Source organism: Chiloscyllium punctatum, chromosome 5 (assembly GCF_047496795.1).
Source record: "Chiloscyllium punctatum isolate Juve2018m chromosome 5, sChiPun1.3, whole genome shotgun sequence".
Lineage (NCBI taxonomy): Eukaryota > Metazoa > Chordata > Chondrichthyes > Orectolobiformes > Hemiscylliidae > Chiloscyllium > Chiloscyllium punctatum.
In genome coordinates, this window is record NC_092743.1 from 63,570,099 (window position 1) to 63,595,427 (window position 25,329).

General features: G+C 39.5%; 1 protein-coding gene across 1 annotated transcript in view; it reads right to left on the reverse strand.

The window, feature by feature from the left end:
- klhl14 (kelch-like family member 14) overlaps window positions 1-25,329 on the reverse strand; it is a 149,430-nt gene that overhangs the window by 38,376 nt on the left and 85,725 nt on the right. Inside the window, exons 4-5 of the mRNA XM_072570444.1 lie at window positions 5,253-5,342; window positions 634-712 (exon numbers count right to left, since the gene is read on the reverse strand). Coding sequence (XP_072426545.1) covers window positions 634-712; window positions 5,253-5,342 — 169 coding nt within the window. The remainder of the gene's footprint in view (window positions 1-633; window positions 713-5,252; window positions 5,343-25,329) is intronic.

The following is a 25,329-nucleotide window of genomic DNA, read 5'->3' on the forward strand; positions in this document are numbered from 1 at the left end:
TGATCATTGTTGGAAGAATGCCATTATTATTAACACAACAGATCAATAATGCTATTCTTAGACCGGCCTATTGTGAACAAATGCAGATTTTGAATTGAGATGGAGACAAAAAAATGCAGGCCTCAGACTGGACAATAATCCAAACTAAGTTATTGAATTGTACAGCAATCCAAGAAAGTAGAAAGATGGCATTAATAAAAAGAGAACAACTAGAATAGATAGGTACTTGTTTTTGACTGGCATTGGCTCAATGGCTGAAGCATCACATAAGAAAGCAGTCTTGACGTGGACAACAAGCTAAGAGTAAATATTTGGAATGGACAGCATCTAAAAATATAAAATTAATATGAACAATAATCCAACAATGTAGAATTAAAGCAATCTCAGAATGCAGCCCTTGAGCTGGATCAGATAGACAAATAAAAATGTAGCCTTTTTATTGAATTGTAATTTCCTAATGAAGCATGATTTCCAATTAGTTTGTTCAATTTATTACCTACCAGATGACAATAGTTTGTGACAAATATACCTACATATGTAAACAAAAAGTCCAATGATATACTTTATGATGAGCTCCTCAACTGTATGTGGTATTAAAGTACTAAATATTTCTGAAATATCATAAAGTATTACCTTTCCTGCATAGGTGGGAGTTGTATCCAGCTGTTAAATCTAGGATCATACCGGCTAACAAAATTAGTGCTGTGTTTCCCTGTTTAAAACAAATGAATTAAACATGTTACAGATGCATACTATGAGATACTAAGACACCATGAGAGTTTTAATAGAACATAGAACATAGAACATAGAAGAATACAGCGCAGTACAGGCCCTTCAGCCCTCGACGTTGCGCCGATCAAAGCCCACCTAACCTACACTAACCCACTATCCTCCATATACCTATCCAATGCCCGCTTAAATACCCATAAAGAGGGAGAGTCCACTACTGCTACTGGCAGGGCATTCCATGAACTTACGACTCGCTGAGTGAAGAACCTACCCCTAACATCAGTCCTATATCTACCCCCCCTTAATTTAAAGCTATGCCCCCTTGTAATAGCTGACTCCATACGTGGAAAAAGGTTCTCACTGTCAACCCGATCTAACCCCCTAATCATCTTGTACACCTCTATCAAATCACCCCTAAACCTTCTTTTCTCCAATGAAAACAACCCCAAGTGCCTCAGCCTTTCCTCATAGGATTTTCCTACCATACCAGGCAACATCCTGGTAAACTTCCTCTGCACCCGTTCCAGTGCCTCCACATCCTTCCTATAGTATGGCGACCAAAACTGCACACAATATTCCAGATGCGGCCGCACCAGAGTCTTATACAACTGCAGCATGACCTCAGGACTCCGGAACTCAATTCCTCTACCAATAAAAGCCAGTACGCCATATGCCTTCTTAACTGCACTATTTACCTGGGTGGCAACTTTCAGAGATCTGTGTACATGGACACCAAGATCCCTCTGCTCTTCCACACTACCAAGTAGTCTACCATTAGCCCAGTAATCCATCTTTTTATTACTCTTATCAAAGTGAATCACTTCACACTTAGCTACATTGAACTCCATTTGCCACCTTTCTGCCCAGCTCTGCAGCTTCTCTATATCCTGCTGTAACCTGCCATATCCTTCCTCACTGTCTACAACTCCTCCGACTTTCGTATCATCCGCAAACTTGCTCACCCAACCTTCTAACCCTTCCTCCAGGTCATTTATAAAAATGACAAACAGCAATGGTCCCAAAACAGATCCTTGCGGAACACCGCTAGTGACGGCACTCCAAGATGAACCTTTGCCATCAACTACTACCCTCTGTCTTCTTCCAGAGAGCCAATTCCTAATCCAAACCTCCAACTCACCCTCAATGCCATATCTCTGTATTTTCTGCAGTAGCCTACCATGGGGGACCTTATCAAACGCCTTACTAAAATCCATATATACCACATCTACCGCTTTCCCCTCATCTACCTCCTTAGTCACCTTCTCAAAGAATTCAATAAGGTTTGTGAGGCACGACCTGCCCTTCACAAAACCATGCTGACTATCCTTGATCACATCATTCTTATCCAGATGTGCATAAATCCTATCCCTTACAATTCTCTCTAAGACTTTGCCCACAACAGAAGTGAGACTCACTGGCCTATAGTTACTAGGATTATCCCTACTCCCCTTCTTGAACAAGGGAACCACGTTTGCTAGCCTCCAGTCCTCTGGCACTACTAATGTCGACAAAGAGGACACAAAAATCAAGGCCAATGGCTCTGCAATCTCCTCCCTTGCTTCCCAGAGAATCCTAGGATAAATGCCATCAGGCCCAGGGGACCTATCTATTTTCACCCTTGCCAGAATTTCCAACACCTCTTCTCTACATATCTCAAAGCCATCCATTCTACTTATTCGTGCCTCAGTATTTATATCGACAACAATGTCCTGTTCCTGAGTGAATACTGACGAAAAGTATTCATTCAGCGCCTCCCCAATCTCTTCAGCCTCCACACGCAACTTCCCATTACTATCCTTGATTGGACCTATTCCTTCCCTAGTCATTCTTTTATTCCTAACATACCTATAGAAAGCCTTAGGGTTTTCCCTAATCCTACCAACTAAGGACCTTTCATGTCCCCTCCTTGCTGCTCTTAGCTCTCTCTTCAGGTCCTTCCGGGCTACCTTATAACTCTCAATTGCCCCTATTGAACCTTCACGCCTCATCTTTACAAAGGCCGCCCTCTTCCATTTAACCAGGGATTCCAACTCCTTATTAAACCACGGCTCCCTCACAGGACCCTTTCCTCCCTGCCTGATAGGTACGTACTTATCAAGGACACTCAATAGTGTCTAAACAAGATTCCTGTTACATCATCAGAATCAATATCCCATTCATTTCCCATGACATGATTAAAAAGTTCAACTGTTAGACTAATTATATCAATCTTGATAGAAAAGTTTCTGGATTTTGGTAGCAATTCAGCATTACTTGGAATGTTACATTCAAAGCCTAAGGAATATCTAAGTGACTAGTGAAAAAGATAGACATGCACATTTTGTGGTGCATTCATAATTCATTGATAGTTACAGGCTTTTTATTTTCTAAGGCCTGAATCAATCACTATCAGATTGCTGCAATGCTCCTACTTTTTTGTACTAAAGTTGAGTTCCACATTTCTGGTCAGGCCTTCCAGTCCAGGCTTCTTCAGAAATGTAGAACTTGTAGACCTGAATTATAAGGAGGAAGGCAATTAACCAAGGCTTCTTTTATGGCACTAACTGCTGTATTCTGCTGTGTCCACAAGCATCGAGACATTTAAACAGCTTCTTAGCAAGTTAGTAAATGATAGTGGGGAAAAAAATGGGTGAGTGAGTGAGTAGGATAGATGAAATAAGTGGGTAGCGGATTGGGAGTAGATCAACTAAGTGTGCAAGAGTGTTGGGTAAGGTAATTGGTAGTGGATTGAGGTAAGTGAGTAGGGTGCAGATAGCTACATAGTAGGATAGGATAGCAATTGGGAGGGGTTTGTAAGCTAGACAGTCACTCTGGATTGGGTTAGGGCAGGGATCCGAAAGTCAGGGGGCTAGCCAGGTTGGGTCAGGGGAGTCGGGTGGTGCAGTCTTGTCAGGTTGTGTTAGAGGTGAAACGAAAACAGAAGTTGTTGGAGAAACTCAGCAGGTCTTGCAGCATCTGTGGAGAGAAAGCAAAGTTAACATTTCCATTCTAGTGACCCTTCTTCGGATCCTTGTAATCAGCCTTGCTGAGTTTCTCCTGCAATATCTGTTTTTGTTTCAGATTTCCAACAGTTCTTTGTTTTATTTTGAGTAGAGATGAGTCTGGTGTCAAGGGGGTTACTATGGAGACCAGTGTTATGGTTACCCAGGAGTGAGGTGATGCTTCTATCTCACATTTTCTGAGTTGCTATCCCAGTAAGTTGGAACACTCTGAACATTATGAACAAGTTATAATTGGAGGTTTTTGCAGAGGCTCCCAGGGAGCAGGAGAATTTCCCATTGGAAGCTAAAACTTCCCAGGCAACTTCCACAGAGTCATTAGATTGGGATTTCAGAGGTGCGCTGGCAGAGGCATGTTGGGCCACAGTCACACCTCTGACTATCTGGAGACTGTAGATCTGTGCCTCCGATATAAAGGTAGTCCAAAGCTGTACTTTTCTGTCAGTCTCAATTAACAAAGCTGTATTTTGATGCCTAATGAACACAAGGACAATGCACTAATTTCAATCTTGAGTCTATTTGTGATTGACAGCCAAAGATCTTTGTTTCTGCATTCCCAATTATTGAAGCTTATTACTTTCTGCTTTTTAAGGTAGCCCTGATCAGAATTCTTTTCTTTACAAGTGGTTTACTGTGATGAGCAACGCTGCTTCTCAGTTTTTATGGGGATGGTTTGTTTAAGTGAATGGGAGAAAGTGAGGACTGCAGATGCTGGAGACCAGAGTTGAAAAGTGTGGTGCTGGAAAAACGCAGCAGGCCAGGCAGCATCCGAGGAGCAGGAGAATCGACGTTTCAGGGCCTATGCTTCAGGGCTTCCTGAAGAAGGGCTTATGCCCGAAACGTTGATTCTCCTGCTCCTCGGATGCTGCCTGGCCTGCTGCGTTTTTCCAGCACCACACTTTTCAACTTAAGTGAATGGGAGTCTTTCAAAACGCCAACTTCCCCTGGCCTAATGGAAACTTTCTGGTTGTACAGCTGCTGAGATTAGAGGACAATCAGTGATGACAGCCAACCTGAAATTTTCAGCCTGCTATGTACTGTTCCTTAATATTTTCATCACAGATAATCTCATTTCATCTACAGCTTTAGTGCTGGTACTATCCTTTTCTTAAATCAGCATTTCTAAGGAAGGGAGGCCATTTCCAGCTTGTTGGTGTACAAACTGCTTCTACATTAAGTACATGGTCTGCTGACCAGCCTGTAAATCAAACTTTCCTTTTAGATAGCTTAAAATATATGCTGTATGAGCAGCTGTTAGAAACATATTTCACTCCAAATAGAAGAACACATTGCTATTTACATATGGCACCAATTAAAATTAAAATTACAATAAGGAAATAAAGTTGCTCCAATTGCAAGTTAAGTGATCCCATAATTTTTGTTGCATTTAATCGCTTGTCATAGAGTTACAGATTTTATTTATTTTCAAATATGTACAAATATAGATGCAGTTATTTCTGCTCCCAAAAATATTAATAAAGCTCTTTACAGTGAAGTATGAAGTACCAAGCAGTTTGTTATTACCATTTGGATTCCATTGGTCTTCTCCTCCTAGTACAAATAGGAAATTTTCTACTTCAACAACACAGTGGTGGGCACTGTTATAAGGCATTACTGAAATGAAGAACAAAAACATCTTCACTGCAAAGTCTTTATTATAGAATCAATACAACCCAGTGATTAATCTGGCAAGGTTATTGTATGCATTGCATTTTTGCAATGTATTTTTCACAAATGAATATTGGGAAATGTGGACTTTTATATTTAATATTTTGAAATGTTTTAAATATACAACAGAGTTATAATAGAAGAGCACATTTAATTGAATAAGAAAGTCTCTGTTAATAATCAAAGAAAATTTTCAAATGCTTGAAATGTGCAGATGGGTAAGGAGGAAAGAGATCAATATTTTGGATATAAACCTTTCACTTGACTGAACGATAGAAAATCAGCAAATTCTTAATATAGCTCAGCAAATCACAAAATTTCTGTCAACGCTTCCAATAGCAGAGTAGCAGAAACTCTGAGGAAATACTCAGTGATACTTGTCAAAGTGTTCCCTGGAGTGACCTGAACCAGGAAAAAGATAGATAATCAAAGCCACAAATATAAAACATGCTCATTAAATTTTAGTGTTAACCTATTTTGTCAGCTTGAGGAGAGATTTTAGGATGAACTAAATTTTCTCAGATCATTTATTAAGTAGGCAAAATGTTATCTTTTCATATCTGGAACTAGGGTTTGAATTCAGACTAAACTCATGGGATGAATAACTTCTCTCTCTTGCGTCTATAAAAATTTGAAATGAACACAAATTGGAACATGAGTACAAATTGACAGATTGACAGCCTGAATGTTGTACAGGTCTTGCTACATATAGACACTGACTGCTTAAATATCTGAGGAGTTATGAATGAGACAGAATATTTTGCCAACATCAGTAATGATTACTTGTGGCCTTTTGAAGAATGGAAGGCCATTGATGAAGCCTAGGTCTGGGAGATTACCCTGAGAAACCCCTGCAGCAATGTTGTCATACATGAATGATCTCCAACAACCAGGAGCTTGTGACTTCAACTAGTGGTTTGTTTTTACCTGATCTTCATTGCCTTATTTTTGTGGACAGGACAAACATAGCAATGTTTTTACATTTTCAGGTAGATGCCAGTGTTATTGCTGTACTGTAACAGCTCAGCTAATGGCTAATTCTGGAGCATGTCTTCATTACTATTACTGGAATATTATCAAGTTCCACAACCTTTGAAGTATTCAGTACTTGCAGCCACTTCTTGATATCATGTGGAGTAAATCAAATTGGCTGAAGACTAGTGTCTGTGATATCGGGGACTTTAGGAAAAGGCTGAGGTGGATCAAGTTGCTATTTCTGGCTCAAGATGGTTGCAAATACATTAGTCTTATCTTTTTCACTGATGTGCTGGACTCCTCTATCATTGAGGAAAAGAGTACCAGTGCACTTCACTCCTCTGGTTAGTTATTAAAGTATCACTACCATCCATGACTGAATACAGCAGGATTACAGTGCTTAGGGCTGGTTATTGATTGTGGTATTGTTTAGCTCTATTTAATGCATGCTTCTTTCGCTGTTGGCAACTAGTTGTGTGTTACAGTTTCACCAAGTTGACTGTTACTGTTCCTGGCATTCCCTCCTTCATTCCTCAGTAACCACGGTTATTCTCCCAGCTTGATGGGAATAATAATGTTCCATGTCAAAGACTGTTACTTAGACTCAAATATGCCAGGCCACAACGTTAGACATTGGAGTTGAACACAATTCTGTTGCTGTTGATAACTCATAGCGCCTCATGGATGACAAGTTTTGAATTGCTGGATCTGATTGAAACTTACTTAATTTACACAATATGGGGTATTGTCAATGTGTAGGTTGGATTTTGTTTCTACAAGTGTAGTGGTCACGCCTATCAATACTATCAAGAACAGATGTCTCTGTGACAAGTTGAGGATGAGTTCAAGTACAGTTTTCCATTTGTTTGTTTCCTATCCACCACAAAGCTGTGTGGTAGATGGTAATCAGCAGGAGGTTTCCTTACCCAGCTCCTGAGTCAGTGCTTCGCACCTCAAATGTATACCACACTGTCATTGCCTTTTGTGGGACTGTCCTGCTCGTTGAAGAGGACGCGAGTGTTTTTGATCTTGTCTGTAAGATATCATTCTGTGATTATGACAATGTCAGGAAATTGCTTGACAAGACTCTCCCAATTTTAAGTCTAGTCCCAAGATAATCGCAAGACTTTCTCCAAAGGATCCACAGGTTTGGAATTGCCATTGTCATTTCTGTTGTCTGGTTTGAGACAGAGCAATCTATTTACTTTCAATCCTTTTTGATTTTGCAGTGGTTGATACAACTGAGTGTGTTGTTAGGCCATTTCAGAGGGACTTTTGTTTTTTTTCTTTCAGGGGATGTAAGCTGGCGACGTAAACATTATTGTTACCTTTGAACTAAGTGGCTTACATCGTCTGCTTACCAGTTTAATTTTCTTCTTCACTTCCTCACTCAACTTATTTTATTGGCTTGGTTCTTGATTACAGAATTCATATGACATCGACCCTGTATATCCTTTTATATTTCATCACTTTTTTTTATCTCTCTTATAACAAAAAGCAACTGATTTTAGTTCTCTTGCCTTGCCACTTGTTGGAATGCAACTGAGTAAAAGGTAAAGGTGCCATAGTCCCATCAGGCTACTCTCTCAGTAGACCAAGTGACTAGTAGTAAGTTTATCTTGAGGGTCAACAGACTCAGACAATGGGCAAGGTTGAGAAGGTGGGGCCTTTATGGTAACCTCAGTCAGTATGGGAATTGAACCTATGCTGGTGTTGGCATTATTTGGCATCACAAACCCGTTGTCTAGCTACCTGAGATAACCAACCCTTGGAATGTAACTAGCCTACAAATGAAGTAAGTATTACTTAAGAGTTACTCATTGTTTGTTATAGATCGGTGATGCAATCTATTTAGTTTGCATGTAATTGTGCTCTATATGTCAATAATCTATGAATATTGCAAATTTCAGTGAGCCAGGTATTCCAGTGTTTGCTACTTTTAATTGCAACAATAATGTCTATATACAAATTTGCCTATGATCAAGGATGGAGCTTGCTGCAAAATTTTCAGTTGGTCACAGAAACAATTTAAGGTTCACTGTAGAGCAGTTCCAGTGTTACAATCATTTGGAGACAGTGAGGGTAATGGAGATAGCAAGAAATTGACTCTAAACTAAACGTGCCACTGAGAAGACCATTGATTCTTATTCAAGATTAGAGTGATGCTGGAAAAGCACAGCAGGTCAGACAGCATCCAAGGAGCAGGAAAATCAAAGTTTCGGACAGGAGCCTTTCATCATGAATGAGGCTGGGACCCTCTGGGGTGGGGAGATAAATGAGAGTCTATTTTAGCGGAGGAAGAGGTGGGGTGTGGTACTGGTGTGACTACAGAAGATGGACTGTTCTACGTAGCCAACAAGGACACAGACATAGCTGGAGCCCATGGTTATCTGGAGGAAGTGGGAGGATTCGCAGGAGAAATTGTTCAGGGTGAGGACCAGTTCAGCCAAAGGAATGGGAGTGTCAGTGGAAGGGTACTGTTGGGGACATCAGGAGAGGAAGAAACAGAGGGCTTGGGGGCCCTGGTCATGATGAATGGAGGTAGAGCCTATCATTTATCTCTCCACCCCGGAGGCATTAGAGCCAGTTTGTGCAGGTAAGCATCGGAAATAGGGTTCAAAAATAACTTCCACCCATAAGGGACTCAGAAGAAGCAAATAATACTTCAATGCAGTGGAAAGTGGGAGTTGAAAAGTGCACAAGCAGAATTTGTGTGATGCAGCTGAGCAAAATTAGAATGCACGAGTAAAACCAAGTCATGTACTAGTTGATGTGTCTGTAACGAAGTGCTAGAGTGCAGTCTCCAGAATTCAGGAAAGCCTATACTCAGGAAAAGAAAGCAGACCACCATAGCAGGATCAGTTGTTTTGGCAGTCTATGATACTGTAGCTTTTGAGGGAGGTCAAAAAGAAGAATTGGAATCTCTTACAATGATTGAATAAGATTTTATGTCCCACAATATCACCAATATCTGAAGGTTGCTGAAAAATCCTTGTAGTCTTGACTACATTTGCTACAAAACCAATCATTGATCTTCCCGATCTTCCTATTTTTACTCTCTCTGATGCATGGATCGAGGAATAACAAAAAGAGTATTACAATTGATGTCTTTTTTTTAAACTCCCTTCTAGTTTCTGAAGTTCTGATTGTGTGACCTCAATACCGGCCCTCTTTATGTCATTTGTACTAATTTGTACTACAACTTCTAGCTCATTCGTTTATAATTGCAGAATATTCTACACCTTCTTTATGATGCTGTTTACACTGACACAAGGGTGGCAACACACATACCTTGTGAGACTTAAAATGATGGTTACAGAAAAGTGCCCATCTGTTCCTTCACCTATGGAATCCCCTGTAATTATGGCATAACTATACATTGCTCTTCTCTATCCAATTCAGTTGTCATTTTCTCAAAGAAATTCAGGGATAAAGTCAGACATTTTACCTCTGAATCCATCCTTCAAGCAATTGTAGAAATCTATTGCTGATAATCAAATAGACCAGAGAAATTGAGGTTTTGTTTAAGAAAAAGAAGGACATATTATGTCAGGTATAGACAGGAGAGATTGAGTGAATCTTTTGAAGAATATAAAGATATACTTAAGAGGGAATCAGAAGGGCAAAAAAAAGGGGACATGAGATAATTTTGACAAATAGGGCTAAGGAGAATCCAAATGGATTTTATAAATATATTAAGGACAAAAGGGTAACTAAGGAGAGAATAGGCCCTCCCAAAGATCAGCAAAGGGGGCCTTTGTGTGGAGCTGCAGGAGATGGGGGGATATACTAAATTAGTATTTTGCATCAGTGTTTACTCTGGAAAAGGACATGGAAGATATAGAATGTGGGGAAATAGATGGTCACATCTTGAAAAATGTCCATATTACAGAAGAGGAAGTGCTGGATGTCTTGAAATGAATAAAAGTGGATAAATCCCCAGGACCTGATTAGGCGTACCATAGAACTCTGTGGGAAGCTCAGGAAGTGATTGCTGGGCCCCTTACTGAGATATTTGTATCATCGATAGTCACAGGCGAGGTGCCGGAAGACTGGATGTTGGCTAACATGATGCCACTATTTAAGAAAGATGGTAAGGAAAAGCCAGGGAACTATAGACCGGTGAGCCTGACGTCGGTGGTGGGCACGTTGTTGGAAGAAGTCCTGAGGGACAGGATGTACATGTATTTGGAAAGGTAATGACTGATTAAGGTAGTCAGCATGGCTTTGTGTGTGAGAAATCATGTCTCACAAACTTGATTGAGTTTTTTGAAGAAGTAACAACGAGGATTGATGAGGGCAGAGCAGTGGATGTGATCTTTCTAGACTTCAGTAAGGTGTTTGACAAGGTTCTCCATTGGAGACTGGTTAGCAAGGTTAGATCTCATGGAATACAGGGAGAATACAGAACTGATTCGAAGGTAGAAGACAGAGGGTGGTGGTGGAGAGTTGCTTTTCAGACTGGAGGCCTGTAATCAGTGGAGTGCCACAAGGACCTGTGCTGGGTCCACTGCTTTCTGGCATTTATATAAATGATTTGGATGTGAACCTAGGAGGTGTAGTTAGTAAGTTTGCTGATGACATCAAAATTGGAGGCGTAGTGGACAGCAAAGATTACAATGGGATCTTGATCAGATGGGCCAATGGGTGGCAGATGGAGTTTTGATTAGATTACTTACAGTATGGAAACAGGCCCTTCAGCCCAACAAGTCCACACCAACCCTCCGAAGAGCAACCCACCCAGACCCATTCCCCTACATTTACCTCTTCGCCTAACACGACAGGCAATTTAGCATGGCCAATTCACCTGACCTGCACCTCTTTGGACTGGGAGGAAACCGGAGCACCCGGAGGAAACCCACGCAGACACGGGGAGAATGTGCAAACTCCACACAGACAGTTGCCCAAGGCGGGAATTGAACCTGGGTCTCTGGCGCTGTTAGGCAGCAGTGCTAACCACTGTGCTGCCCACTCAATGGCATTCAATGCCATTTAGATAAATGCGAGGTGCTGCATTTTGGAAAAGCAAATCAGAACAGCATTTAGACACTTAATGGTAAGGTCCTGGGGAGTGTTGCTGAACAAAGAGACCTAGGAGTGCAGGTTCATAGTTCCTTGAAAGTAGAGTCACAGGTAGATATATTAGTGAAGAAGGCGTTTGGTACACTTTCCTTTATTGGTGAAAGCATTGGGTATGGGAGTTGGGAGGTTATGTTGTGGCTGTACAGGACATTGGTTAGGTCACTCTTGGAATATTGTGTGCAATTATGGTCTCCTTCCTATCAGAAGGATTTTGTGAGACATGAAAGGGCCCAAAATGGGCAGCACGGTAGCACAGTGGTTAGCACTGCTGCCTCACAGCACCAGAGACCTGGGTTCAATTCCCACCTCAGGCAACTGTCTGTGTGCAGTTTGCATGTTCTCCCCATGTCTGTGTGGGTTTCCTCTGGGTGCTCCGGTTTCCTCCCACAGTCCAAAAATGTGCAGGTTAGATGAATTGGCCATGCTAAATTGCCCGTAGTTTAGATTAAATTAGATTACTTACAGTGTGGAAACAGGCCCTTCGGCTCAACAAGTCCATGGCAAAGTGCAACCCACCCAGATCCATTCCCCTACATTTACCCCTTCACCTCACACTACAGGCAATTTAGCATGGCCAGTTCACCTAACTACATTTTTGGACTGTGGGAGGAAACTGGAGCACCCGGAGGAAACCCACGCAGACATGGGGAGAATGTGCAAACTCCACACAGTCAGTCGCCTGAGGCGGGAAGTGTTAGGTGAAGGGTTAAATGTAAGGGAATGGGTCTGGGTGAGTTGCTCTTCGGAGGGTCGGTGTGGACTTGTTGGGCTGAAAGGCCTTTTCCACACTGTAAGTAATCTAATCATTCTAAGGAAAAGATTTAGAAGGGTGTTGCCAGGGTTGCAGGATTTCAGGTATAGGAAGAGGTTGAATAGGCTGGGGCTGTATCCCTGGTGCTGAGGGGTGACCTTACAATGCTTTATAAAATTGTGAAGGGTATGAATAGGATAAATAGACAAAGTCTTTTCCCTGGGGTGGGGAGTCCAGAGCTAGAGGGCATAGGTTTAGGGTGAGAGGGGAAAGATATAAAAGGGACCTAAGGAGCAATGTTTTCACACAGAGGGCGGTGCATGTATGGAGTGAGCTGCCAGGGGAAGTGGTGGAGGCTGGTACAATTACAGCATTTAAAAGGCATCTGTTCGGGTCTATGAATAGGAAGGGTTTAGAGGGATATGGGCCAAGTGCTGGCAAGTAGGAGTGGATTAGATTAGGATATCTTGTTGGCATGGACAAATTGGACCAAAGGGTCTGTTTGCGCTGTACATCTCCTTGACTCTATGACTCTAAGTACATTCTGATATCCCCCCAGTGTTCAAGAACATTTTCAAAATTATTGCTAATCTCCTGAAAGTGAAACCTTTAGTGAAGTGTCATTAGCCTCCAAGGTACGGAAGGCCAGTCAATTTGTTATATTTCTAATTTCTGGTCATTTACCATGAGGTTTACCTATAAATACATTGAAATCAGGAGAAGGAGGAGTAGACCATTCAGCCCTTCGAGTTAGCTCTGCAGTTCAGTGTGAACATGGCTAATCCTCTCTCAATGCCATAGTTCTGCTTTCTTCCCACACCATTGATGCCTTTGATATCTAAAACTGTATGTCATGATTATAGTGCCTGAACCAGTCAGTACAATCATTCTTCTATTACTGACTAGTGACAGGACCATTACTTGCTTGTGTAATTCCACAATACTCCTAAATTTTCTAAAGTGGAGTGAGGCCACCAATTAATGTGCATCAGGCCACCCTACAACATTTCTTGGCATGTATTCTTGATCATCTACTTGTGTGTGATAAACAAAAGCATTCATTAAGATTACTTTGTTGGGTTTCTTCACGGTGTGCCATTTGTCACCAGCTCTTGTGGATGGTTTAACCTGACTGTCATTTCAGCTAGTCAAATTTCAGTACTTCTCTCTGGGGATAATAACCTGGAGTGCAGACAGAACAACTCTGCCCCACCGATTTCTTATGGTCAAATATTCGTCTTGCCAACTATTAAACACTGGGTTTGGGTGCTCCAATGTCCAGGCAGACAGGGAAGCAATATTAAGGACATAATCAAATCAGCTGCGATCTTACCAAACATGTTGTAAAAACGTTGTTCAAGGGGTAAAACGTTGTACTTCAGCTCTTATCCCTTTTGTGCTTTCACTGACAGACTCCATTTTCAACATATAATCACTTCCCACAGGTTTTAGGCAGACAATGCATTATACTAGTCTACCTTTATAAAGACTGTTTTTGCTTTTTACACATTTAAAATAACTTTAGAAAAATGTTGAGGGAATCCATTATCCTTTATAAGGGTGATATAAATTTCCTTTTCCAAATGTACTAACACTTACCATTAAAATTCTCCATAATTCAATAATTCAACTTTTGCCACGCTAGGACCAGAAAATCTGTTTTGATCATTTACTTTAGACTTCTGTCTTTATGTGCACAATTACAAAAAATGTATATCTTGGTTGTCAATAGACCTCTACCAGTGTTATTCTTAATCTAGCCACTAGAAGGTGCAGGAGACTGGTCTGAGGGTACTTGGTGGTTGATAATCTTTTCGGGCCTGTGGGAAAGTATTTGGCATTTGCACAGCAATGCCAACACAATAGATGATGTTGAGGACTCAGGATATGGAGCACCAAATATTTAAAACACTACCCTATGTCTCTAAAGCATACTTGTAATAAAGAAGACATTTCACCAGATCTATTTTAGAGATTTTTCCTTTTTAACCATTATGCCTATATGATGTATATACCAGTCGTCTGTGTATTGAAACATATATGCAGAAAAAATAGCAAAACTTTACTGTCTTGTAATAGATGATAATGGCAACTCATAAATTATTCAATTGCAAAACATTAAAGTAGCAAGTGAATGATTACTCAAATAATTAGATGACTGCACTCACAATGTATTTATTGCAACATGAAAGTTAGCCATGATCATTTTCAGATTTGCTCATTAATTAAAAAAAAATACTGCTTTACTCTAAGCTTCATCTATTTTGGCTTTTCAGAGGACCCTCTGATGTTCCTATAACTGGGTCACACCTGCAGCTATCACTGAAGCATAGGTTCCATTTATCACACCAAATGAGGTAGATGGTAGCACCTTGTCCAGCGCTTAGAATATTTCACAGTCACTTTTCAAAAATTACAGCCTGTTCAGAAAACAGCAGGGAACTCGCACCAGTTCATTAGTAACAAAGCATGGTAATGTGACATGGACCACTGCTCCAACAGAAACGTCACTGCTTTCTAATGCTAACCCCTTGGGTACCAAGACTTGCTATTCAGAACATAAACTGGGAACAAATAAATCCTGGTTGTCAGTGGCATGCTTTGGACCCGTTACTGCACTGTGTCTGATATTAGATTCTTTATTTAAGCTTTCACCTTTTCTGTGACAATGAATTATTCACTGTTAAATTTAAAGAAAATGATTGCCTATTTTATATTTGCTTTTCCTATCTGTTCTTTGCTTGTTATATACAATTTATGTTATATTCTATTTCAAAGTACTCGTTGAGGGTCATTGCCTTTCCACTCTGAATAAAGCTAATGAACTTTGCAGCTCTGCAATGGCTGCCAGAGCAGCTGGGGCAAAGTGTTTTTCTCTCTCTCTTGTTCTCTTGGCCCCTCCTCCACAGCAAGAAAATGGACAGCTGAGTTTTGTCTCATAAGCTCCTATAGTAATGATTGAGGACAATACATTTTTTTTTCTGAGATCCTTAATGATGCTGTGTAGGAAGGTAATTAACTGCAAACTGTTGTGAAGTAAACTTATAATAGTATGCTACCAGCTATAATCTTTCAATGTGCATCAACATGGAGTGTTCTGGTATTCACTACATCCGCATCCGCCATCATCAACACAAATCACATGGAAAACTGTATTAATACACCTCAAAGAAAATCAGCACTGGATATATAATTGTACAAACTAGATCCATCAATAGATATAGATCTCTAAATTCAGATATTATAAAGTGCAGACGTCCAGTTGGAATAGAAAAGGGACCTTTTCAATTTTGAAATTCCGTTAATCTACATAACCTTTCTCTTTCAGTTTGTGATGCCCTTTGAGCCTCTCAATTAGATTCATGGTTTGTAATCAGTGCTAAAGAATCACATAATTCTTTGCATAAGATTTTTTAGTAAGTGGTAATGTTGCTGCTATGTTTAATGACGTGTTTTGTCAGTTTTTACCATGACACTCATTTTACAGAGCACTACCAACACTTTACAGTCGTGTAGGTGGAATGTCATGAATTGAAGGCATTATCAGAACTATTTTGAATTTTTCAATAAACCATCTCCCCTTAGCCAAGGTTTCTTCATTTGGGACAACACAAGTCTTACTGCTTGCTATTTTTATGGTATGGATGTAACTGGAGTGCAGCCTTCAATAAATAGCAGTTTGGAGTGGGAGGGTGCGGAGTTAGTTCAGGAGGGGTTGGGTAGACAAGCAAATTATTTTATCCTCCTTGACCTTTGTCACAGAGGCAAAGCTTCCATTTAAAGTTACAAAGAGCAATTTTCTCAATGCACTATTCACAAAAATCATAAAGTTGCTTGTCAAGTACATGGAAGGACAGTAATGGAAACCTCATCCAAGTCACACAAACAGTGTCAGTTACATGTCTAGAATAGGCTACTGTCAATCGTAAAGGCACATTAAAGTGTTTGTCCTGATCTATCCTTAAATGGTGGAGCAGCCTGATGAAATGAAAAGGATAAAATTATCTTTTGTTGTCTATGACTGATAGGGGACCATTTAGCCTTTGAGATTAATTTCTTAGAGGATTTGGATAGTTTTTCAGGATTCACTTCTGTTCTGCTGAGATCTTTCTAAACAGTACCAACTTCTGAGATAACCCAGAAACTCCCTCAGACATGACCCTGCACTTCAGCGAGGATGGGATCACCATAAGATCTCACTGGATCTCACTCGCAGAATTTATAGGGATGGTACAAATGCTCATGGAACCCAGTTCCACCCCTTTGAATAAACTCATTGGGAGGAAATCAGGCTTTCTGCCCTCTGTAACCTTGGGAATGTGAGGACCCTTATTTCTATAACAAAATGGGAATCAAGACACAGAGGAAATAGCAAGAAGTAGACATCTAGGTGTGACTATAATGCACTCCCAGTTTGTAATCCCCATAAAATTAATATAATAAAAGCTCAGCCTACAATATTAGTACGACAGTCCAATCCTCCCTTCTCCCGTTTACTCCGAAAATCAGTAAGCTTTCTGCCAACAGTGGATTTGAGCAAAGCAACCAAACCTTCAAGAGAAATACTGCGTTAAATACAGAAAAAAAAATTATCCAAACACAATAAGCAGTTAGGGGTTACATACCTCACAAGAGCAGGAATATATGTACTTGGACCATATCTTGGAATAACAATCCTGATAATATCTGTTCATGTTATCTATTAAAGAATAAGACCAGACCCAAGTCTATAGCAAATTTGATGAGCACATGAATTTTCCTATCTACTTTTTTCAGCAACAGTTCTGCTAAGTGCCAACTGTTTTGCTTATAAATGAGGTTTTCTTCAAGCTCCAATGTACCCTAGTAATCCCAGGTAAATTTGCACTCTCTCCTCCTGTAGTCTACAACATTAATCACTCAATAATAACCCACACACATACAAAAAGAAGGTTGCAAAATTTGTCTTAATATTCAATCTATCATAGATATTCCAAATTCTAAGGAGAAACAAAAGAATTAACTGTGACATTAGTCTCAGGGCTCAGAGTTTCTTCAATTTTATGTCACTATCATATTTGTTAGCCTTTTATTACATCGTTCTATCACTCCCATTGCAACATAATGCTTAAACATACTAAGTAATGATGTTATCTGACATTGAGTTGGAATCAATAATTCAGCCACAGTCTACGGCTGATCATGATCCACAAGAGCTTCATTCTTGCAGCTTATGACGTCATCAGAGCTGCTCAATTTAATTAGTGCCTCAAAACTCAGTGCCGGAAGATCCACTGTCCGACACATCTGATACTGTGGGAATATGTTACATGACAGTAATTTACTGTCTTCTGTTGTTTCAGACATTCAATGTAGTAAGATGCCATGGAAGTGATTTCTTTTTAACTATCAATTGATGGTGCAATTTTTTTGTGTCTGTCAGCTCTCAAATAGAAGAGATTGCTTATACATGTGATAAGAAATAGAAGAGAACAACCATTCAATATTTCAAGCCAGCTCCACCATTCAATGGGATTGTGTCTGATCTTCTCCTTCAAGACCATTTACTATCCCTGTATCCCTTGATGTTTTGAATATGTAGAAATCTATTGATCTCAGTCTTGAACACTTAACAACTAAACCTGCAGAGTCCTCTGGAACAGAGAATTCAGAGATTCATCACTGTCTGCGTAATGAGATTTCTCCTCATCTCATTTCAAAATGGCCTGTCCTTTATTCTTAGGTGGAGACCTCCCAGCCAAGGGAAACCTCCTTCTTGCATCAACGCTGCCAAGTCCTGCAAATGTTATATCTTAAATGAGATCATCTTCCATTTTTCCAAAATTTGAAAAATAAAGGCTTGGTCTCTTTAATCTTCCCTCATGTGACATTCCAAAGATCTCAAGAATTATATTCGAGAATCATTATTACTCCCCTCAATGTCAAGTATATTTTGCTATCTTTAATTTATATATTAATTGAAGATTCAACATCTTGTGTTATGTTTAATAGTTTATTCCATTTAAATAAACCCAGAACTTTGACAGGATCCCTCCAATCTCCTCTGACAATTTTGACAAGAAATTAGCAGGAATTCTGCAGGTGGAACTTTTCAAGTACCAGAATGATGGGACAATGGTGACAATATTAGGAGTATACAGTGGGAATATTTTAAAAATCACATTATTAGCAAATCTTTCCTTATTTATAGCATCTACTTGACAATGTGGAAAATTGCCCAGGAAGTCCTGTACATAAAATGTCGAACAAATTCAACCTGGGCTTTGGTTCAAACATGCACAAAAGAGCCAAATTTGAGAGGTGAAGTAAGAGTGCCTATCTTTATCATCAAGGCAGCATTTGATTAAGTTTGGCATTGAGGAGTCCTACCCAGACTAAAGTCAAAGGGAAACAGAAGAAAATCTCTGCTAACTGCAGTAATGCCTAACATATAGGAAACTGATTATGGTTGTTGGGGATTAGTCATCTCAGTTCCAGGAGACCTCTGCTGGAGTTCCTCAGGGTTCCTCTTGGGCCCAACCATCTTCAGCTGCTTCATCAATAAACTTTCCCCTTCTTAAGGTCATGTGATGATGACGTTCACTAATGATTGCAAAATATTCAGCACCATTCATGACTCCTTAGATACTGAAGCAGTCCATGTTCAAATGCAACAAAATCTGGCTTGAGCTGGCAAGTGCCAAGTTATAGTCATGCCACACAAGTATTAGGCAATGACCATCTTCAAAAAAAGAAAATAGGTTACAATTGACCAGAAACTAATATGGACCAACCATATACATACTGTAGCTACAACAGCAGTTCAGGGGCTAGAAATCTTGCAGTGGGTAACTCATCTCCTTACTCACCAAATTCTATTCACAAGATACAAGTCAGGAATATGATGGAATATGCCCCATTTCCCTGGATAAGTGCAGCTCCAACATCATTCAAGAAGCTTGACAACATTCAGGACAAAGCAGCCCCCATTTGATTGGCATCACATCTTCATACATTCATTCCCTCAACCACAGATGGCACAGTACCAGCATTGAATCAATAGGGTACACTGCAGAAATCCATCTAGGGTACTTAGAAAGCAACTTCCAAACCCACAACCACTACCATCTAGAAGGATAAGGGCAGTAGATACGTGTGAACACCTCCACTTTCAAGTTCCCCTTCAAGCCACTTCCTATTATGACTTGGATTTATGTCACCTTTGTTTCACTGGTTGCTGGGCCAAAGTCCTGAAACTCTTTCCTGAAAAAGTATTGTCGGTGTATCTACACAAAATAAAATGCAACAGTTTTGGAAGGCAGCTCACCAACTCTTTCTCCAGGGTAACCAAAGATAGGCAATTGACCATAAAGATGACCATTTTTATCCATTTCCACTCTTTCTTACATTTTGCACCAGAGAACATGTCTGGGGACTCCAGGCAATGGAATTGCTGTCGTTTGTGTTTTTCACATTTTTAAGACATAGAAAGCAATAATTTCAGGACTAATGATTAAATTACACCACAATGACAACTTGTGATTATATTGTGTTGTTTTTAATTCATTCATAGGATGTTGATGTCACCCACCCCCCAGTTGCCAAGGGGGCAGTCGAGACCCACATTGTTATGGGTCTGGAGTCACACGTAGGCCAGACCAGGCAGATTTCCTTCCTAAAGGACTTTATTGAACAGGAGTTTTTTTTTAAAAAACACAGCAATTGGCAATGGTTTCACAGTCATTATTAGACCCCTTATTGATTTCTTTTTGGATTGTTATGGATCTTTATTGAATTCAAATTTCACCATGATTGCCATGGCGGGATTCAATTCTGGGACCCCACAACACTATCTGGATCTCTGGATTAACAGTCTAGTGAGAAAATCGTGAGGCTATTGCCTTCCCAAGAATTATGTTTTTAAGAAGTAAAATCTTCAAACGCTTTTCACAGGAACGCTGTCAAATAAAATGTGACATTGAAGCATATAAGGAAATGTTAGTGTAGCCAAGTCAAAGATGTAGCCTTTAAGAACATCTTTTAAAGAGGTAAGAGAATTAAAGGAGCAAATATGAATGCATTTGCAGAGCTTAGTGCCTCAGAAACTAAAGGGGCAACCATTGATGGTGAAACAGTTATATTTAGAGATATGCAAGAGGCCACAGTATTGTCATTACAGTAGATTGTAACTTTAGAACAGAGCAGACTCCTGTGTGGTTGTGGATCAGTTGTCTGTTGTACACTCCTTTCTGTGAAAGTCAATGTCAGCCTGTTTGTGCCATTGCTGTTGACCTACTTTATCCTTGTAATAAGGACTTGTTTTAATTGAGATAAGGTAAAAATAAGCAATTAACATTACAATAATTGGCACTACAAATGACAGATCACACTATACAAATTTGCAATGAGTTTCAAAATGGCAGCTTTTGACTGGAACTTTCAAAGTAAGGATCTCTTGGATGTTTCCAAAACTGAGGCACTCTCAACTTTCCACTATCTTGCATTAAAATGGTTAAGACCAAGTCCATGTACCAGGCCCATAGTAAAAGTATTAGAGGATAAAATCCTACTGGTAGAAATTCTGATGAAGGATATTTTCCTTTGAATTAATTGCACATCACCATGCTATGCCATTAAGGAATCACATTTAGGAATAGGTGCTACACAGTGAAGGATATTGCTGAGATTATGGTATTTGATGATCATTTCTTTGAATCTTGAACTGTCATTCAAAAGGAAGGCCTCAGAGCCAACAGTTTATATATATTATGCCCTTAGACTGAACTCACCCTTGTATTTGTACTTTACTTTGAGCAACAATTGTGCTGATACAAATAGTTATTTCATTTCTAGCCCTGTTAAATGACAAATGTGATCTTGTGCTCTTGTGATCAGATTCCTGAGAAATTAGAAATTGTGAAAGAGCAAAAGAATTAGTGCCTGATTCACTAAAAGCTGATTTAATGACAGAAAAAACAGTCAAAAAGGGCACTAGAATGTTGGTCTTTAGCTAAGAGGCTATTTACAAAGAGGAGGAAATTATCCATGTTGGGTTTGATCTGTCAATTATCATCTTATTGGACATCTTCTTTCTTTAAGGATTGGTTTTAACCTTAGTAGTAGGTGGATAGACAATTAAATTTTCCAGAGTTATACACCTATCCTAGAACCAGCAAAATTCCATTATATTCAATTTTAGCTTGTTCTGTTGGTAGGCAGCAAAAACATTTGCCATAAGCTGGCAACAATAATAATATCAAATTGTATTCATGTAACACCTTGTAAAATGGTCTAAAGCACTTCATTGGCACTTGCCAAACAAAACATAACACCCAGATACATAAGGAGATATTAGGGAAGAAAATCAGTGCTATGCCAAGTTTCCACATTTTAGGGAGTGTCTGAAAGATGGAAAGAGAGGTAGAGAGGTGGAGAGATTGAGACAGAAAATTCCAAAGCTTATGGCCTTGGGAACATTAGCCTCTGACACCAGTGATGAAGTGTTTAAAATCAGGGATACTCAAGAGATAAAAACTGGAGGAGCTCAGGTATCTTCAAATATTGCAGGCCCAATGATATTACAGAGATAGGGACGGTGAAGTATGGAAGAGATTTGAAAACAAGGAGGGCAGTTTTAAAATTGAAATGTTCTATAATGGGAGTTAATGTAGATCAGCAATCAGGTTAGGAAATCTGCAGTAGAGCTTTGGATGACTTTAAGGTGATAGACAGAGTCAAAGCCAGCAATAGAATACTCAAATGTAAAAATGAAAAAGGCATTGATGATGGTTCCAGCAGTAGATGAGTTGAGGCAGGGCAGAGTCAATGATGTTATAAGATGGTCTTAGAAACGGTGCAAATATGTGGGTGGACATTCATCTCAGGGTCAAGTACAGCAATAGGATTGATGAAGAGTCTGGTTCATCAGCAGTTGCCAGGGAGAAGGATTATATGGCTAGGGAACAGAGTTTGTCAGAGTTCTTTGAGAACGATGGCTTTGGCCTTCCTTAACTGCAATTGCAGAAAACCTATGCTGCTATTTTGATATAGTTCTTAGGACAAAAGTGATCAAAAGGGTATGGAGAGAAAGCAGGAACAGGATACTGAATTGTTTCATCAGCCATGATAATACTGAATGGTGAAGCAGATTTGAAGGGCTGAATGGCCTACTCATGTTCCTTTTTCTATGTTTCTATGTTTATCCAGTTCTGGATGTCAGACATACAGTGTAACAATTTAAATGGTTTGGAGAGATGGTGCTGCACATGCAGAAACTCATGTGTTTTCAGATCATCCTAGCACAGAAAAGGACCAGACTCCCAGAAGAGAGCAAAAAAGCCATTTGCTTTTTCCTCAGCAGAGGCTTACAGGAGTTGGTGTAATCAAGACAGAACTGCAGACTATTTATCCATTTATACATCCCCACTATTCAAACTTGGTTAGCTATTCTTTAGGCAAATACATAGCAGTACATAAAATACTGTATCTGTTAGCTCGAGTATTTAATCATTTCACCGTATGACTGTCCTTTTAAATATTGGTTCTCATCATGGCAGAGATGACTATCAAAGAACAGAATAGTAAAGAAAACATTGGGTGGACTGTGTCTGGGACTCCTTTGCAGCAAATTTCTGATTTAAGCCAGACTGTTAAACAGGACCCCCGAGTAGAGGCAAGGAAATTCAACACATCAAGGAAAAGAACATTGGTATGTAAGTCAACTGGCGTTGCTCATAAGAGTCTTCTAGACATTGGTGACACAAACACAATAGGAAATGCCACTGATCTGAACATCTTTTCAGCCAGAGCTTGGAACACATTGCAGACTTAAGAAAGAAAATATATTGGAAGGAAACAATAGCCTCAAGTAATAGTTTTAACAATAATAAAAAGTATATATTGTCATTTTACAAAACACAGCATCTAGGTATACACTCAAATAAGTAAAAATCCAACAAAGGGCTTAATAATATTTATTCATTACAAACACAATGTAAAAATGTTTACACGGTTCTTTTCATTGTACCTGATACTTGAATGGGCATGATCCCCTTTACACGGAGTTTTAAAGGAAGCTTTTCCTAAAACATGTGTTCCTGCAGCCAGATTAGCTGTATCAAGTATGATACAAGGTGCAACTTACTGCACGTAAATTTTGTCAAGCGTTTTCTGAATTTTTAACTGCAAAAATTAACAGTGATATTATAACATCTGTATCACCACACAAATGTTGTTTCAGAAAAACACATTAGAATGTCCCCCCCCCTTTTCATCATTATCCAAATTTCTACCTGTACAGCTCAAGCCAACTCAATTGCTCTTTATCTGTCATTACTTCAAGGAAAAAAAAGCAGCAAATTCTTTTAAGAGTTTATTTAACATATCATTATTATTTGCATTGAATCTAAAATGGAAGGGAAGAAAGAAATAAAATATAACAGCATTTTCTAATTCACCTAGGAAGACATCAGGTTCTGGGAATAAACAAATCAAACTAATAATTTCAAGAAAAGGTAAAAAAAAAGTAGCAAAGTTACTCCTGTATGTTGGAATATTCTGGGTTCCAATTTGTCACTCAGTCCTTTCTTACTGGTTATTTAATGTAGAGTTCTAAACCTTGCGGCAATCCTTGTTCATATAAAACATACAGAGAGTCCTCGGCGTGTCAGTCAGTGAGTTAGAGGTAAAGGGTAGAGAGAGGCTAATCAGGATGAAATGAGATTAAAGGCTGTCTAATTTTACAGCAACTGTGATCCATCAGGCACTGCGAATTTGACAGTGGAAATGAATGATGGAGAAAGACAGGTGGGGCTGTACATTTCACTGATTTATCCTGAAACGTGCTGGGCTTTATTTTATTGAGTGAACATGACCGCGTTCATCATAACTGTCATCTAAAAGCACTTCACCAGATTCAAAAAAGGGTCATATCAGCACAAAAGTAGTTCAGGATACCAGTAGTTATCAAGAGCAATCGAGAAACAGCAGAATTCTAATGTGTGATTAAAGAGAGTATTTTTGAGTTTTATCATGTATTCAGTACTGCAATAAACAAATAAATAAATCGCAGAACAAACATTTTTACTTAAGAGTAATAACATATGAGAAAGTGGGAAATCCCCTCTACACACAAACTTTAGTTCACTTGCTTTGCCTGTTTTGACTGAGAATTGTCACAGTTATATGGCAGACATGATTTCAACTGAAGTATACTGAAAGGTACAATAGTCCTTGTGCACTCTCAGGGAGGAAAGCCAGGAACATCACTGATGAGCATTTTAGAACAGATTGTCCAACAGGTACCACAGAGAGACCACATGAAGTACTAAAGAAACAGATACATCAAAATAAAAACCGAAAGAACTGCGGAAGCTGTAAATCAAAAATAAACAGAAATTGCTGGAAAAGTTCAGCAGGTCTGGCAGCATCCGTGGAGAAAAATCATAGTTAATGTTTCAGGTCTGGTCCCCCTACCTTGGAACTTTCTCTGTACTGACACTGCCAGACCTGCCGAGCTTTTCCAGCAATTTCTGTGTTTGCATTGAAAATATATAGTTCATCTCTATAGCTGTGCTGGAAGTCTCTTGCAGGAGCACACTGTACAAACAGCCACTTCTGGTGCCCAATGTCTGCTAGAACCCTCAGAAGGACCACTATCTTGACATCACACAGTCCAACTAGCTGATGTGATGCTAGAATGCCTAATTGGTTATTGCAGGTCTAGACAATAGACATATACATTACCTTACAAACACCAAATGTTGAGATGCAAGTAGGTCTGGCACAAGTGTTACTTTAAGGGTCAGGCATCTCACATATAGTGTAATAACTGTGAAACCTCTTTCCATGGAAATCTCTTTACCCAAGGATTTCTTAGAACCTGAAACTCACTACGATAAGGATTGGTTAAGATGAATGGCACAGACATATTTACAGAGACAAAAGATAAACATAAGTAAGAAAGGAACAGAAGGTTATCCTGTATAGAGTTAGAAGAAGTATATTGGAAGGAGGTTCATATAATGTCTATGCCATTATTTCTTTGGCATCAATGTAATCACCCTTCTCAACATAAATACAGGATGGGAAATAAGAACTGGTCTCACTATGGTTGGTCACATCCAATAAATTTATTAAAAAATAAAC